At 45.9% G+C, this 18033-nt stretch overlaps 1 protein-coding gene across 4 annotated transcripts in view; it reads left to right on the forward strand.

Annotated features, from left to right (window-relative positions):
- Runx2 (RUNX family transcription factor 2) overlaps positions 1–18033 on the forward strand; it is a 237946-nt gene that overhangs the window by 111457 nt on the left and 108456 nt on the right. For 2 of the 4 annotated variants that reach the window (XM_057794690.1, XM_057794693.1), the window contains 2 exons: positions 12056–12121; positions 13660–17921. The exons of the other annotated variants lie outside the window; for them this stretch is intronic. In XM_057794690.1, coding sequence (XP_057650673.1) covers positions 12056–12121; positions 13660–14135 — 542 coding nt within the window. In that variant the 3' untranslated portion in view covers positions 14136–17921. Of the gene's footprint in view, positions 1–12055; positions 12122–13659; positions 17922–18033 lie in introns of those variants that run through there. 4 annotated transcript variants of the gene reach the window in all.

The following is an 18033-nucleotide window of genomic DNA, read 5'->3' on the forward strand; positions in this document are numbered from 1 at the left end:
AGAAGGCAGGATAGTAAGTTATGGGATACAAGCAGTGTTCCCCCATGGCCACTGCTTCAGTTCCTGATTCCGGTTCCTGCTTTGAGTTCCTGCCTTAATTTCCCATGATGATGGAATGTAGCCTGTAAGGTGACATTAACCTTTTCCTCTCCATGCCCATGCTTCCCATGGTGTTTATCACATCAGTAGGAAGCAAGCGAGGATGCCTGTTTGGAAAGAAATTATGTGTGCTCTCCTATCATGAATTCTAATTGCACAGAAGTACTAGATGCCAGTAGGGCAAGCCCAGTGTGGAAAGGGGGCATAAACAATTTTTCCCACCAGTAACTAGTTGGGTTATGGAGGTGGTGGTGGTGGTGGGGCTTCCGTTCTTGACAAAAAGCCTCTCTGTCATTGTTGCCTGTCATGCCTACCTCCTAGGCATTTTGTGAAGATTAAGTCAGATGTATGTAAAAACAGTGAAAGGTTTTAAAACAGGTAAATGAGTGAGAGCCCATAATGGAAATGTGTAGGCTAAGGGAGCAGGGGTTAGGGCAAGAGATTCACCGTGGGACTGGAGGCTGCAGGAGATCTGCAGGTGTGTGCTAACTCAAGCGAGTCCTGTGGCCCAGGACCACATGGCTGCACTAGAGAAGGCAGAAGGTAAACAAACTGCCGCAGCACAAGGGTTTGCAGGCCACCCTCATCACCTTCGCGCGTGTCACATCGCTCATCCATTGCTGCGAGAAAGGCTTCGAGGTGTTCACAGGAAGTGGGACAGGGTTCCAGTTCCAAAAGAACGCAGGCCAGTAGAGGTGGCAAGGTGGCTTTTGTCCCTCTGTGTCCCTCTGCTGGGTACAAGTGGAGACTCCAAGAAGCATGGAGGAAGGTGAGGTTGCTAGGGCCCATGAAATGTAGGGGGAGCTCCCAGTAGGATGGGATTGTGAGGCAGGCTTTAAAGGCTTCTTGTAATTTCAAGAGGAGAGGAGACTGCAAGAAGAAAGACTTTAAAGGCTGAACCAAGGCAAGCTGGACCAGATGAGCAGGCCTGCAATCCTAACCGCCCAGCGGGCCGAGGGCCAGGAGTCTTCAGGAGAATGAAGTTCCATTTCCTTAGGAGCCTGTAGAGTGAGGTGAATGATGGAGACCCTGTCTCAAAATAGAAAATAAAGGAGGACTAGGGATAGCTAGTTACATACTTGCCTAGCACGTAGAAGGCCCCAGGTTCAATCCCCAGTGCTGAGGAAGAGGGGTGGGGGAGGATGGGCAAAGGAAATGGGAAAATGTAGGCACCAGAGCAAATGGAAAGGGGTTCAGTCTGACTGTGTTACCTGGAGCACACGACGAGCCGCAAATGAGAATGAGAAAGAAAGGCGGTCACCTGGCTCAGGGTCTGGATTTGGGCTGTGGGCAGCTTGGGCTGGACTGGCTGGGCTGCATGCACTAAGCCCTCTTAGTCTGTCTTGGAAAAGCAGATTGGATTTGTGTGATTCTGCCGTCTGGAACCAGATCCTCCTCCCCTGGCCTGTCTTGTGAATCAGCGTGAGGTCTGTTGGGAGGTGTCTTCGGTACTTTCTCCTGCTGTGATAAAACACTGTGGCTGGGGTAACCTGGAGAAGAAAGCATTTATGTGGGCCTTATGGTTCCAGCGGGGTATGGTCCATACTGGCAGGAACAGAAGGCAACAGACATGGCGGCTGGAGCTGGAAGCTGAGAGCTTGCATCTCAGACCACAAACAGGAAACAGAGCTAACTGGGAATGTGACATGTGGCTTTTGAAACCTTAAAATCTGTCTCCAGGGGCACACTTCCTCTCACAAGGCCAAAGGCCACACCTCCTAACGCTCCCAAAACAGCACCGGTTACTGGGGACCAAGTATTCAGATGCCTGACAATTATGGGAGACTTCTCATTCAAACCACCCCAGAGGTCTAGTCTGAGGCTGGGTTGGGCTTTGATGTAGAGGTGCCACTTTATAAGACAAAGATGACAAAAATCTATCCCCAAAATACAGTCTTGCAACAGGGGAGAGGGTGTGGAAATTAGCCCTGTTCCCTGTGCCACACATCTGTCTTCCCGGGCATCTGTCTTCCCGGGCATCTCTCTTCCCAGGCATCTTTTTTCCCGGGCATCTCTCTTCCCAGGCATATTCAAGGGCAGGGTCAAGTATGGCAGAAGGTGGCAGACATCAGTTCCCCAAGCACACCCATCCTGGCTCCATTCCCACGGTTGCCCCCGCCCCCACCTCTACCCCCAGCCTACCAGGACCTCTCTCATCCTTAGCCAGTCTGTCAGAGTTGACTGGACGCTGTTCCTGAATGGCAGCAGGGTCACACAGGTCTAGGGTCAGGTTCTGGGCCACTCTGAACTCATCTGCAACTTTAAAAGTTTGTCCTTCAGAAAATAGGGTGGGAGACACTGTCTCCTTTGTGGATTTAGTGACACAATGTAAGTGGCAGGGGTTTCATAGAAACCATCCCACCGCTGTAGCAGCGGTGTTTTAGCTGCTGGGCTGGCGACTCTTCCCTCTGAGCCAGCCTCCGCTCGCCCCGTGGGTTGGCGGCTCTCTTCCCTCTGAGCCAGCCTCCGCTCGCCCCGTGGGTTGGCGGCTCTCTTCCCTTTGAGCCAGCCTCTGCTCACCAGTGGGTTGGCGGCTCTGTTCCCTCTGAGCCAGCCTCCGCTAGCCCCGTGGGTTGCTGTGGATATCACATCTCTTAGAGGGACTTATGCGGCTGGGGGAAAGCAAAGGTTGGTTGGTTAAGCAATCACCAGCTCTGATTGCCAGCCCATCAGCTAGGCAATGACAGGTCAGAGCATTCTTCCACTATGGGTTTGGGCTTACCACCAGGCTTCAAAGAAATGCTGCCCAGACTTTTCCACGGCAGCACCCCAAAGGGCAAATGAAAACCCAAGCCTCCTTCGCCATGTTTCCCCCAGCCGACTGACATCCGCAATTCCCCCTAAGCAGAGTATTTTCAAATCTCATGTTTTATCTAAAAATTCATGTGAAGTTTTTGTAGGTTTGTTTTAATATGTTTAACCTCACTAATATCACGTAGGTGTCCTGTGAGAAACCTCCCTATTTGTCTCTTTCTCCTGGTCAGCTGAGCTTTGGTGGCTAATAGATAACCTGTCAGCCAGTTCAGAAATTGCTATTTTCGGTACAGTCCACGTTACCGGTAGCTCATACCACGGCAAAGTACCAGACTACCCTCTTTGAATTCTAGCTCAAAGAAAGAGAGAAATTCTTAGGAACAATTTATCATTGACTTGCAGTTTTAAAAATAATCTTAATTGACCACATGTGCTATCAAATAAGACTTGGTCTTGCAGCCTCTGCCTCCCGCCCCTGCTCCCCTCCTCCTCGTGCTCCTTCGTGTGGGCATGCGCACTGCGTTGGTTTCTGCCAGGATGTCAGAAAATTAATTACGCCGCGCGGGGTAGATACCATCACAGGAAAGCCGCCCCAGATTCAAGATAAGATTACCGATATAGAAGCTGTTATTTTTAGGGGTTAAAGACTATTGCTTTCCGATCTCTCTGCCTCATTTTCCTAGTTCCTCCCGTTTTAATCGTGGCTCCGTGTTTTTGTAGCCATAACTCATTAGTGGTTTTTAATTTTTCTGAAACTGAAATAGGGTCTGAAAGGGTGGGTTTGCCCCCTTTTTCCTCCTTTTTCCCTCCTCTTTTTTTTTTTTTTCCTGGCTAATCGGAGGAACGCGACCACATCTGAAGCCACTTGGCTCATTATGAATTTCATGGAAACTGATTCTCTGAAAGTGTTTCCATATGCGTGTTCCCAATATATCCCATCCTCTCTAAATGGGAGCTCAGACGTGTGCATGGGCTGGAAATGGCTTCAGGATGTGACAGAGCAGTCATATGACTCGCGGCACCGTGGGTGGCCCCTTCTGAAAGACAGGGTGTCCTGGGTGCTGGCCTCCTTCCTGCAGTGGATCTGGTTTCAAAGACTATCCACCGTGCCTTTAAAATGTTCCTAATCAAGGCCTAGCGAGATCACTCCCCTCTTCCCGTCGTCCCACTTTTCCACCCTCGCGGCTTTTGGCTCCTTCCTTCTCCTCTGCCCTGGGTCCCTGGATACATCCACACAGGCTCGCACGTCTTTACTGTCTGCCCCTTCCCCTTCCACAAAGCGGAAGTGTATTATTCCAGCAATATCCTTAAAATTGGGGTGGGTTTAAAAGCACAGTTGTATTTCTTGAGATTTCCAGGGCCGGGCTCTCGCCCTACTCCTGCCTTCTGTGTAACGGACTTTCTTAGCCTTAGGATCAGCTGCTCTGTCTGAATTTGGGAGCATGCTGTAGGAAGCACAGTTTATTACAACGCTGAAAATAAATGTTTATACTGGAGACTCGAGGCACTTTTTTATGCCTAAGACTATGGTGTTTGCTAGTCATTTTATTGTCCTAAAGATTGGTTCCATTTCTCGTTCTGCTGTTCTCTTCAGTGTGTCCCTCTTCATTTCCTAAAATGTGTGCTTTCCTGCTTATGAGGTCATGAAGCTAAGTTAAACGTTGTGTTGTTTAGTCATATTTAGTATGAGGGCATCAATTCGGGAACAACTGATATAAATCCCTTTCAAATCTAGGTGTGATCATACAGAGTAGTGTTTTGTGTACAATCTGGATTTGACTCTTGGATCGTGTCTTCTGGAGACTAAAGTAGCATTCACTTGCTCAGCAGGACTTTGACACACTTGTCTTTTCCATGACATATTAGATACCGTCTAAGGGAAGGCTGTGTTGGGGAGGTGGCTCACTTAGGAAAGTGCCTGCCTTTGAAGCATGGGGTTCAGGACCCACGTTCAGATTTCCAGCACCCGTGTGAAAGTCCACTTGGGACTTAGAACTTGGGACTTGGGAAGTAGAAATGGGTGGGTCCCTCAAACTTATTGGCTGGTCAGACCCGCCAAATTGATGAATTCCAATCTCTGGCTTCCACTTACAGGCATGCATATTCACCTGCGTGCACATCCACACACACACACACACACACACACACACACACACACACACACACACACCCCAAGCTAGAGTTCATTTCTTTAGTGTGCTTTATTTTTCTAAGTTAACAAAACAACTTTTTAAAATAAACATTATTATAAAAACTTTGCAAGTAAGTAAAAACCATTGCACGCCAAAATTAATCAGGCCCATGGTCTATGCAACTCAGTGAACGTCTAGAGAGTTAGAACTGACATTCAGAATGAAAGCTGTGAAGCTTCGCATTAAATGTTACACTTTTAGTACTGAATAAATTTTATGCACTCATCCACCATCAAAAACAAAAAAGTCTATAATAGAATTAGACTTACGAAAGCTTTATAGTCTATTTTATGACTTGCGTCCATTGCTTGTATTCTGTCCTTCCTCACTGCTTCGTGTTTAACTTGTTTTCTTTCATGTTATACTGAACCTGTATGCACATTTGTTTCCATAGATGCACATATTGTTGGCTACACCCCACATATGAGAGTGAAAATCGTTTCTTTTTGAGATCATGTGACTTTAACAATATACAACCTAAATCTATCCATTCTCTTACAAATTTTTAACTTTATTCTTAGTTAAGTATGTGATATGTGATATATATATATTATATCACACATACACACACACACATATATATATGTTTCATTATCCATTTATCTGTTGATAGACAACTGGGCTGAATCCAGTTCTTTTCTATAGTGAATAAGGCAAACAGTAAACATGTGGTAGGGTATAGAGAGAACGCTGTGGTGTACACCCAGGAGAGAAACAGCTGGGTCATTTCAAAATAAAAATACCTATTTTAAAACAATGCGAATGCCAATGGCTATACTTTAATCTAAACAGCATGGTAAGCTTATAGACACAAATATTCAAGGGATGCTCGATAAGAACGTAGTACAGATTTGCACACCATGGGAGGGGGTGTTCTTCTGTGGCCATGAGTTCTGCTGTGAATGCTTGCTTACCTTGGTCTGGGAACCCTGAGCCCCAAGTTTGTATCACATCAGCAGGAAGGACATGCATCCCGAGGGGCTGAGGGACAAGGTGTCTGCGTGTGGAAAGTAACTCTCATGCACGCTCAGGCTCCTTCTCCTTTTCATACATTCTTCGCAGTGACTCGGCTGTGCCTCACCAGAGACGGTAGAGCCATCTGCACATGGTAAGGGTGGCCATCCCTGGTTTTCAAGCTCGGCAAGGGAGCTCTGCAAGTGAAAGAGTCCCCTCTCCCTGGTGTTTCTACAGAGTGCAGATTCTGTGTCCTTCCCCACCCTCACTTTCTGCCTCATCAGGCAACAGAAGGGAGGGAGGGTGTTGGGTGTGGGACAGGAGGACACTTTGGAGTCCCTGCTTCCCCTGGCCCCATGGACCCAGAGACCCTATGTCTTATCTGATTTATTCTCTCTGTCTCTGTCTCTCTCTGTCTCTCTCTCTGTCTCTCTCTCTGTCTCTCTCTGTCTCTCTGTCTCTCTCTCTGTCTCTCTCTCTCTCTCTCTCTCTCTCTCTCCTTATCCCTCCAATTCTAGCCATGGAACTGAGGGTCTTGGCGAGGGAGACAAGTGCTCTTACCATCAATGATTGTTGATTGAGCTAACATCCCCATCAATGGTGATTAATGACTCTGAAATGCTGGCTGTTTACACAAGTGCAGACATTCAGAAAGTTTCAAATTTTGTCCCCATTACCTTACTGATTCCAAATAAATACCACTACTTTAATGACAGCAGTGGGCAGGCCCAAGCTCACGAGCAGGGACAAGTGCACTAACTGGCTGGAAGGACATGCATTGGCATTGCATCTCTGATGTGAGTCTCCCCATCCCTCTGTTTCATCTCTTCCCCAGGGTCTTTCCAGTCTACAGCTGCATGCATGCTGGTTCTGAGTTAGGGCCGGTGTCAGGAAGGAAGGACTGGCATGCTAGGGAAACAGGGACGTTTGTTGCAAATGCTGCCGGGCAGGCGCTCCATCTGCAGTGTGAGGTCAGGTGATGAATGCATAATGCATCATACTGCATCATACTGCACCATAGTGCACCATACTGCATCATACTGCATCATCATACTGCATCATCATACTGCATCATACTGCATCATACTGCATCATCATACTGCATCATACTGCATCATGCTGCGAGTAGCTTGGTGTCCATTTTAAAGAACATTTAACAAGGTTTTAGGTATGAAATGAAGTTAAATTACATTTTAGGTTGGGTGTCAGCGTTGCTTAGTTTTGTGTTTTTTTTTGTTTGTTTTTTTAAATAGTTTTATGTTTTGTTAAGACAGCATCTCTCTGTGTAACTCTCTTAGCCTAAGCTAAGCTGGCCTCAGACTCACCATGTTGTCTATTCTGGACTCAAACTCATGGTGATCTTCCATATGCCTCAACCTTCTGAGTCCTGAGATTACAGACATGAGCCACCCAAAGCGTGTTTAAAACAGATTTAATTATTACTTTTATTTATGCATAAACTGTGTGGCTACGTGACCTGGGGCATGTTATGTGTATGCAGGTGCCCTGGAGGCCAGAGGGTATCAGACCCCCTTGAACCGAGTTATAGGTGGGCTCTCTTACATGCTGAGCCACCTCTTCAGCCCTCGCCAGGGGTTTGGATGCTAATTTTTACTGTGTTGTGAGTGTACTGGCCATGTCAGAGATGCTGACACCTAAACTCATTGACATGTTTTTCCATCCAACTGCTCCTATCTACATACATACATACATATATACACATACACATATACATATACATTCATTTGAGGCTCTTACAATGTACTAGGTTCCGGGAGGGATGTGAAAGGAAAATGAAATAAATCCCGTGCCATCCAAAGCTGACTCTGGTGAGGCAGTACAAGACTAAGAAACAGCTAATAAGTCAGTGGAGGCGCGAGCAAGGGCTGGGAAGAGCGGAGCAGAGGACTACTGTTGGAAGAGGAGCCAAACAGGACATTGTTCCATACGCGGGCAGTTGGGATGGGGCAGCCGAAGTGTTGAAGCGGAAGGAGTCTCTGCAAGCAGAGGACAGCAGCCCTGGGTGGGTCTTGTGTGGTCTGTCTGCCCGGGAAGGATGTCTCAGGTTCATCAAAAGTTTGTGAGCTTCATTTGAGATTTGTCGAAGCAATAACTCCTGCCATGTAACTGCCCCCAAAGTATCTCTGAAATTAACACCTGGCTGCCAGGCTGCTGGCTTTTCCTGTGGCACAGCGGTGTCTTTACACGCATGGACGGGCTCTGAATGTGCTGATGTTCCATTAGACTCAAGGCTCTTTGTATTTCTTCTGCCTCTGTCTGCTCCTTCGTCTGGGTCATGTTGGTTCTGCTTACTGTTTAGTTAGGACGCTAACATGCCCCGTTTCCCAGCTGACACCCCTTAGTAACAAGTACTTTTCTATCCCCAAACTCCAATTTCCTTTGATTGTAAAGACCTCCTTGCTGTTTTCAATAACAACTGTTTAGCGACAGTCTACTAAATGATATATGTATCTTAAAAATAGGGCTTAGAAATGGCCATTATTAGCTACTGTGCCATGGCTCTGTAGCTCAGTGGTAGCGGAGAGCTAGTCTAGTATGCCTGAGGCTATAGGTTTGATTTCCCCAGTACTTCCAAAAAAGAGAGGAGGGCCAGAAAGATAGCCCAGTGCCAATGATGTCTTTCAGCCATTATGGGTATACACATATAGAGCACACACACACACACACACACACACACACACACAGGAGTAAATAATATTTAAAAAAGAGAAGACTCAGTATTCCCATTTGTAAGCCCTGACAGGAGAAATCTGTGCCTTCCACAGCCGTCTTTAATTGTGAGTCAGACATGATCCAGGGTAAGCAGCACTGGGGAGCAGATCATGAAAGAGCTGTGGTAGGCGATAAGAGACCCAGAGAGCCAAGTCCGAGGTTCTCCTGTATTCCTCCTGTCTGGGTTTCACACACTTCCCCCTTCTCTGAAGACTCCAGAAACCCCACGTGGTAAGGAGAGCCTGCAGGCTTTCCTCTCACAGACTTTCTGGGGAGAGGCAGTTTTTTTTTTCTTTTTCTTTTAACTTTGACTTTGTTTTTATTCGGGCCTCGTGCATTTTATGGATGTATCCTTCCCAGTCTGTGTGAGCCTGTGAGGGGCTCCTGCTGCTGCTTTCCACAGCAAGACTCTTACAGTTTCCCCCTGAAGGCGGTTGCGTTTGTTTGCACGCTGTCCAGCTGTGGCTGGGAGTGGAGACAGCAGCTTCAGAACAGAGCACATCTGTAGGAAGCCAGGGCATCCCAAGGGATGGAGCCCTTGACCTGGATTCCATTCTTCTTGTACCCTGAGCAACTGGAACCAGTTGCTGTTTATCAGGTTAGATCCACGATGTGGCCAAAGTGGAGCATTAAGAGGGTCCCCCCAAATGGTAATTCTCACTAGGGTGACACTGAGATACCTAAAGAGTCTACTTGAGTGGTTTCCAATTAGACAAAGTGAGAGAAGTGGGGAGGGGGGCTGTGATTGGTTCAACCCGATTCCTCAAGGGTAGCACAGACTGCTTGTCTTCTCTTAGCAGTCACAGGGTGTCTGTCTCTGGCTCTGCCTCCTTCGCTGCGCTTCACTGTGTGGGGATGCCGATTGAGGGAAGGGCTCCTCTCTGACGTGGACTCCTCTAGCTGTCAAGTATGGATTAGACGACAATTCATGGGATGGTTAGACTTTCCCATTAGCATGCTTCGACCAGCAGGAGATCCATGGCTAACTTGGGAGACCAGGGGACATAGCATAAAGGGTCATAGGTACATTTTTCTTTCGTAAGACATCCCTGGCTGTCCTGAACCCATTCTGTGGACCAGGCTGGTATCAAACGCACAGAGATTTGCCTGGTCTGCCTCTGCCTCCCGAGTGCTGGGATCCAGAATACACACCAGCACTGCCCCGCTGATAGGTACAAAGTTTTATGGAAATCATTTTTAGTCCTCCAAAAAAGTCACCCAAGTGTGCAGTCTGCCACGGTTTTCAGGTTTACTGTGTTAGTGCCGCCCCATTCCCAGGTTGAGTCAAACTAGCCTATCAGGAAGATGCGTCATCTTGGAGGTTCACTGACTTCTGTCAGCCACCAGGCACTTGATTTTATTTTGAGATAGGGATCTCAGCCCTGTAGTCCAGACTAGCCTGGAACTCACTATATAGTCCAGGGTTAAACGTCATAGTCCTACCTTAGCCTTCTGGTGCTGGATTGCAGACTTAACTGCACCCCAGGTTAATTTTGAGACTCTTCCAACCAGGTCTCATGTGGATAGTAGAACCCTCAATTTCCTGGCTGTTTCCATTTTTTAATAGTACAGTTTAGTGTACCTTGTACGTGAACAAGATCATTTACAGCCAACAGCACAAAGAATGATCTTAGCTTTATTTACTCAGTGGATGACAGAAGCTGGAGCTTTAAGATGTCTGGGTTGCTCTGAGGCGACAGGCCTGTCACCGGGGAGGAGGGGGTTACATGCACAAAGTTAGGTGGGTTTACCAGTACTTTTAGAATACTCCAGGCTTTTGTCTTGCGGGCATTTTTTAACAAGTCAAATTGACATTTCCCATAATCAATTCAGTATGTGTTTTTAACTATTTTTTTTTTTAAGTTTGTGGCTGTAATGTGGCTGATGACACAAAGGAGCAGTGTCATTGTCAAAATCACCCAAAAAGGAGATATAAAAAAGCCACAGCACTCGTATAAGACAGATGACAAGTTCAGGTGCAGACCTAGTCAGGGAGAGAAACTGAAGTTGCCTTTCTTCCTTCTGGAACAATGATTGTAAAATAAATTGGGGTTTCTATTAGGATTCTTCCCACCTGCCCATCATACATGAAAAGTTCTTCTTTCTTCATACCTGATACACTTCAGTCAGCTTCAGAAATAACACCTGCTCACGTGAAGTGACTGAGCAAATTCCGGAAAACACTATTGTTCATAGATTTCAAGGAATCTCTTCTAGTCCCTTTCAAGTCTACCTTAGTTCATTCAGTCAAGAAAGAGCTGGTCCTCAAGACATCACAGTCTCAAAGAAGTGGCTGGCCATCATGCTGTGACCCCAGCAGGCACATTGTTGTCCATGATGACAAATGAACCCCAACCAGAGCTCACCCATCGAAAGGTGACTGTTGGTTTGGGTTAGTTAATGTCTCTAAACCCCAAAACTACAGCGATCTTGGCATATGTCACTGAGCAATAAAAACATCAGCAAAATGTAGCAGCTAAAATTGTGTGTGGTTGGGGAAAACACAAAGCCTTATCAGACTTTACTAGCAGGGTCCCCCATAAAGAGTTTTAATAAAAATTTCTGCATCAAAATAAGCGAAACCATATGGAATTTTAATTATTTCTAAAACATAGTTTTAAGGAAAAATAAATACATGTAGAAGCCTTTAAAAAACCATTCACCTGCCTATCTGTAAGTGAAGTCTGCGCTGCTTTGGAGGGGCGAATGTTGACATTTGAGGTGTGACTTCTTTCCTTTTTAAATGACTACAGTGATTCTGGCCATGTGCTCTGGGTACTGAACTTCCTGCACAGGGAAGTGGCCTGCCTGTGTCTGTTAGGCTGGCCCCTCTACTCCATCTAGATGCTGTGGGGCAGGAAGGCAGCTGAGGACCACCTGTGGCCTCTGCTTGGGGTCTGTACTGTCTGCAGGGGGCCATAAATACAGGGCAGGGAGGTGGGGACTCTCATCTGCTCCCGTTTCTGATTTGCACACCATCACCTAAAACTTGGGCTTATCCAACTCTCCTGTAGAGGGAGGGGTGAGGGAGAGGACAGACAAGGGAGGGAGGGGTTTATAAAGAGCAGACCCTAAGCGCCTGGCTGCATGCATTTCAGTTTGTCATCTTGAAAGTGTTTGCTTCTACTGTTGGAGGCAGTTCATTTGCTGTGCGCCTTCTGCAGATGGGCCGGTGGGTTCTGGGAAGGCACTAATGAGGGATGGGAACCCCCACACACACCCCAAGGCCGTTCTTTCTCCTGCTGCTTTGGAATTAATGACATAGACCAGATGTCAATACTAGAGCTGGAAGGGAACTTAGAGTTCGTCCCCTCCTTTTCCAGATGATGACACTGCCACCTCTGACTTCTGCCTCTGGCCTTCCTCTCTCAGCAAGAAGAGCCAGGCAGGTGAGACTTCACAATTGCTGGGGGGCTGGGCTGGGCTGTCTTCTGGTTTGTGAGAGAAAGGATTTGTTAACCCCATGTTGCTTTCAAGCAGTTACTTTGTATGACAAATGTATTCCATGCCTGAATCCCAGCTCCAGGTGAAGGTACAAGCAGCGAGCATTCTTACAAACACCAACCACCAGTCAACAGGCCCTTTCCAGACACTTATTTGAAACTATCCCTTCAGTAAACATCAGTCTATACCAGAAGAAAGGTTGAGCACCAACTGGGCCGAAGGACTTTTGCTTGCAGCTAAAACCTGCAGCAAATGCAGATACAGAATAGCCAAATCAGAAAGGAAAGGGAAGCTTCGGCATCATAGTCTTAGGGAGCGACATTGATGTTACCAAAGGGCTTGCCATAATTCTGTCAATTCTAGAAAATTACAAGGAACCCCAAGATCACAGCTATGAGTTTTGTCTATTTCAGAAGACTGGCTTGCACGTGCAGAGTCTCTAGCTGTGCCTTCAGGAGGTAGACGGCAGAGGTGTCTGCTAAGGAGGCATACAGGTAGCTTCAAATGTGGAAGTTCCAGAGGGAAGCCATATCTACTTCTGTGCTTTTAAAGCCCCCCAAAACTTCTTAAAGCCCACTTTAGTGCAGGGTTCAGGCAATCAGCAGAGAGCCCCTCCATTTAATCTCTCCTCGGCCTGAAACCTTTGCAAAAGTTACCGTGGGCGCACGACCTAAATCCGGTTCTGTGTCCCTCATCAAGACTCTGAAAGGCAGTGACTATCTAGGTCCTCACCCTCTCCACCCTCCCACGCACCCCACCCCACCCCACCTTCAATACCTTCTCACTTAGTTATGACTCAAGGGAGAATTTCTGAGGACTCTCCCCAACACCCCCAGAGAAACAAGATAGTGTTAGATTACATTGAAATCTGCTTTGATTTTTTACCATGGCTACAATGAGGATTGTAATAAGGTCTTAAATTTTTTAAAAAAGAATTAGGGGGAATATGTTGAGGGAATCTGTTTGATGTACTTATCTTAACAAAGAAGCCCCCATTTTACCCAAGGGGTAAAATGATAAATCTTTAGAATTTGTTTACACTGAGTTAGGAAAAATGAGTTGGTCTGATTTAGTACACGTTTCACTTCAGATACCTGAAGTGTACTAAGAAAACAAAAGGAGAGGTGGGGTAGGTGGGAACTTTCGATGAAGATCCAGTCTTAAAGTCTGGTGACAGAGCTGGTGACTGGGGTGTTGGGTTGGCTTCCACACGGGGCCTAGCATACATTTGGCTTTAAAAAGTCCTTCGGGATTTTCGGGGCTAGAGAACTTAAGGATAAATGTCATTAAGATTGTAACGTGGGGAAAGCCAAGCCCCAGGTGAGCAGTGCGTTTGAAAATCTGTTTGTGACTTGCTGTTCCTTGGGAGAAAGCTAAAGTTTTCTTTCTTTTTTTTTTTCTTAAATCTTGTAAAAAAAATCTATCATTTTAATTGATATTTACAGATGTTTTCCCCCTCCCCATCTTCTGTTATAATTTTTAGGTGCTTCAGAACTGGGCCCTTTTTCAGACCCCAGGCAGTTCCCAAGCATTTCATCCCTCACTGAGAGCCGCTTCTCCAACCCACGAATGCACTATCCAGCTACCTTTACTTATACCCCGCCCGTCACGTCAGGCGTGTCCCTCGGCATGTCTGCCACCACTCACTACCACACCTACCTGCCACCACCCTACCCCGGCTCTTCCCAAAGCCAGAGTGGACCCTTCCAGACCAGCAGCACTCCATATCTCTACTATGGCACTTCGTCAGCGCCCTATCAGTTCCCGGTGGTACCGGGAGGAGACCGGTCTCCTTCCAGAATGCTTCCGCCATGCACCACCTCGAATGGCAGCACGCTATTAAATCCAAATTTGCCTAACCAGAATGATGGTGTTGACGCTGATGGAAGCCACAGCAGTTCCCCAACCGTTTTGAATTCTAGTGGCAGAATGGATGAATCTGTCTGGCGACCATATTGAAATTCCTCAGCCGTGGCCCAGTGGCATCCAGGGGTCACATCCCACATGTGTTAATATATACATATATAAAGAGAGTGCATATATATGTATATTGATTAGTCTATCTAGAAGATTTCTCAGTCCATCCCTAGTCGTGATCTTGCGACCCTAAGAGGGTAGAGACAGTCATAACTGCGTCTCACGTTGTTTACTATTTAAGATGTCCCCTTTACCAAGGAACAATGGTCAAAGGTGTTGTTGTCTGGTCTGTTTTCATAAGTAACCTGTTCCTTTGCCAATTCAGAGAGGAGGACTCCGGGTTCAGGAGGAAGAAGAGCCAAGCCACTTCCTCCCTGTCCTTTGAAACCACAGTTTCGGCTGTGTAGGGGCCGGTGCGCTCTGCAGACCAGCCTGCAAAGCCGGCTGTGTGGTGCGCTCGCTCAAAAAGGGCGGAGGTAGCATGAATGCCACATCCAGGGCTGTCCATTCTGAATGCCTGTTCCAAGGTTTGCCTTCAGACTTGCTGCAGGCACGCGTCTGAACTTTTGAGTTCACTTATTATCTTTGTTTCCTACTCTAAGAAAGTGACTTCAGAAATACTGATCAGGATAGATTATTTTATTTTACTTTTTTGTACTACCCCATTCCTCCCATTTAACCAAAAGAAATCCTCCCAACCCCCCTTTCATTCCCCTTCTCCCTTTATGCAAAACTGAAAATGGCAATACGTTATTATAGCCATAATGATATAGTGTTTGAGTTGGCTGTGTGTTATTTGTTTTTCTTTTTTTAAATTATGAATATGTGTAAAATCTGAGGTAACTTGCTAACGTGAATGGTCATATAACTTTAAAGATATATTTATAATTATTTAATGACATTTGGACCTTTGGAACATTTCTTAGTGTAATGATATGTTGACTTCGGTCTCTAAAAGTGCTTTTTCTTAAATAACAAATTTCTTCAGTGGGCTAGAGCCATATCTGAAATATTGCTAAGCAATTTCAATTCCTTCAGGCACAATGTGGTTTTTGAAGATAACTTCCATCTCCAAATATTTTAGATGTAGTTGTTTTTGTGATGTATGAAGGAAATGCTGTTTCATTCTTTCAGGTCTTTGATTGCCTCTGATGCAGCTTTTTACCTTTTAAAGCAATAATTAAAGATTAAAAAAAAAACCAAAAAACAAAATACCCACGGACCTGTAGCCCTTTAACACTTCAAGTGGTCCCTTTACCAGCATGAAATGCTGGAGACATGTGGTTTCCTAATTTCTTTCTTTTTGGGGGGTGGTGGTGGTGGCATGGTCTTTATGGTTCTTGTCGTATTAAAAAGTTAAACACAAGTGAATAACTGCAGAAAAGTGTTCTGTGGTCTCAGAGTTAAGCAGAACTCTTAATCGCAGGCTTCGTGGTTGCGAAGCCAGTCAGCTGAAAGCCGCACGTGTGGTAAAGGCTCAATCACGACATGTGTAGTGTAGGGAGCTCAGACACACCAGGCCTCTGCCCCTGTCAGCCTTACCACACAGTCATTCATGGGAACCCAAAGTGCCTTAGCCAAGGAGGGCCTCCAGCGGCCTTTCAAGGAGCAGAATGAAGTCACTGTCCTAGGGGAGCTGGTCAGCTCAAGTCATGGCCACCGTGGCTGCTGTCAGTAGACACAGCCTGTGAGAACCTCCATGAATCCCTTGATATTAGCAGCTGTCACTAGGGAGGGCCAAAAGCAGGGAAGCCCATGTGCCGATTGGTGTCGGCCACTGCGTGTGAATTTGAGACCCAGCCCTCCAGGAGGATGCACTTTGACTATTGCTGGAACCTTGCAGCCAATCCCTGAGTGTGAAACCTTAATCCAAGCCAGGGATTCTTAAATGACATCACTAGGCAAATGCCCACACTCTTCCTGCACAGGCAGTGGGGGGTGAGGTGGGGTGGGGGCCCCCTTCCTTTAAATCCTGAGTCCTCCTAAGCAGAGCTCTGCAGACACTTGCCTTTGTCCCCCTAGACCCCCTTGCTTTCTGTCCTTTCTCAGGTTGACCTTTGTCCCAATGTGGGACAGTCTGGGTGCAGGTGGTCCTGTGTGTGCCTCCAGTCTGGGTTTTCCTTAGAATCCCTCCTAACTCCTTCTGATACAAATCGAGGGGGGAAGAAAGCCCCCACTGAACCAAAACACTTTGCCTTCTAAAGGCTGTGTACCAAGTATGTTCAGATAGATAAGCCACTTTGTATTTCTCAAGCGGGAAGTCGTAACCGATGCTATTTATTGTCGTGTGTGGTAGCTTGAAGCACACCACCGTCCATGTGTCTGACTCCACTTCAGCAGCGCTTACAAAAGCCAGTGTCTGGTCACACTTGTCAGCTTGCATTAATTGACATGAAGATGTTACCATTGGTGCCAGCTGCACCCTATTTAATTTTTTTTTTTTAAAAAGGGTACTATATCTGTACGTTATTTCTTAATGTTAAAGGGCTTCTTAAAGTTTACAACACACATGTTAAGGGACTAGAGGGGATGCGCTAGTGCCCTGTTGTTACTGTAGTAGCAGCAACCCTGAGACACTTTGAAAACAGGTTGTTTCCCTCTGCCCTCCCTTTGAGAAAATTTCAAGTATTTCTCTCCACCTTTCGGCCACCTCACTGGGTGGCTCCCATTACTCAGAACCCATTCTTTCTTCTGTTTTTTTTTTTTTGGGGGGGGGTGCGGCTAGGATTTAAAATCCCCTTCCTCTTCCCTTGTCTCTTTACACTCCGTTTGCACTGGGTCACATGTATGATTTCTGGTTTTAAGACCAAAGTAATGTCTTATTTACTTCTGGAACCTTCTATGTGTACTAACCAATGCCCTTCCCACCCCCGACACACACACACACACACACACACACAGAGTTCTCAAAGGAGCACAAACATCCCTGGGATTTACGTAGGACCGACACAGCCAGATTTTTAGAAAAACACACTTCAGTGTCTCAGAAATTTTAACCTAGGCCATAGCTCACATCAGGTCCCATGGTTTTAGTTTTAAATTAGGGAATGAGAGACTTAACAGATTAACTACTGTTTGCTCTCTAAACTGTCTCCTCCTTTACCCAGAGACCCTTGGGAAACAATCAGAGAAACATCTCCACACCCTTAGAGACTGTCCAGGGTACATTCAGAAGGGAGGAGCCATGTTGGGGGTTCCATCTACTCCAAGGAAAGGGACTGACAAACCTACAGAGAGCATTAGTAGAAGCGATGATAGCCACAGTATTGAAAAGAATAATAAACAATAAAAGATGATTCTTCCAAACATTGAATTTGTTGTTCTTAAAATAGATAATGCATCTAAAACAAAGATTGTTTCCTATGTGAGAACTTTCATAGCTGTCTGTTTACTTCATGTTTACAAAAAATTGTTTGCTTTGTAATGCAGTTCTTTAAAAATATACCAGTCAAAACCATAACTTACAGTCATTTCTTAGGTATTCTGAATAAAATTCCATGTCTTTTGATATGCCTACCATTCTTAGATTTCTGTGGAACAACAAAAAAAACTGTAGCATTTTGTGTAAATACAGCGTTTGTTTTTATTTTTTATTTCTCTGATTGCTATTGCCCGAGATTTGCTTTCCATGCACGTATTGTACAAATTCTGCTTTGTGCCACAGTTCATGATTGTGGATGAGTTTACTCTGGACTTCAAAGGGACTATTTGTATTGTATGTTGCAACTGTAAATTGAATTATTTGGCATTTTTCCCTCATGATTGTAATATTAATTTGAAGTTTGGATTTAATTTTCAATAAAAAGGCTTTTTTTTGTTTGTTTTTCATTTCGTTATGTGTGTATCCTGGGTCTTTTCTCATTCGTGTCTGACATCTACTCCTGCCTACACCTTCCAGGATGTACCAGAGCTGGGTAAAAGCAGAGGTTCTTTATTCCTT

This window comes from Chionomys nivalis, chromosome 19 (assembly GCF_950005125.1).
Source record: "Chionomys nivalis chromosome 19, mChiNiv1.1, whole genome shotgun sequence".
Taxonomy (NCBI): domain Eukaryota; kingdom Metazoa; phylum Chordata; class Mammalia; order Rodentia; family Cricetidae; genus Chionomys; species Chionomys nivalis.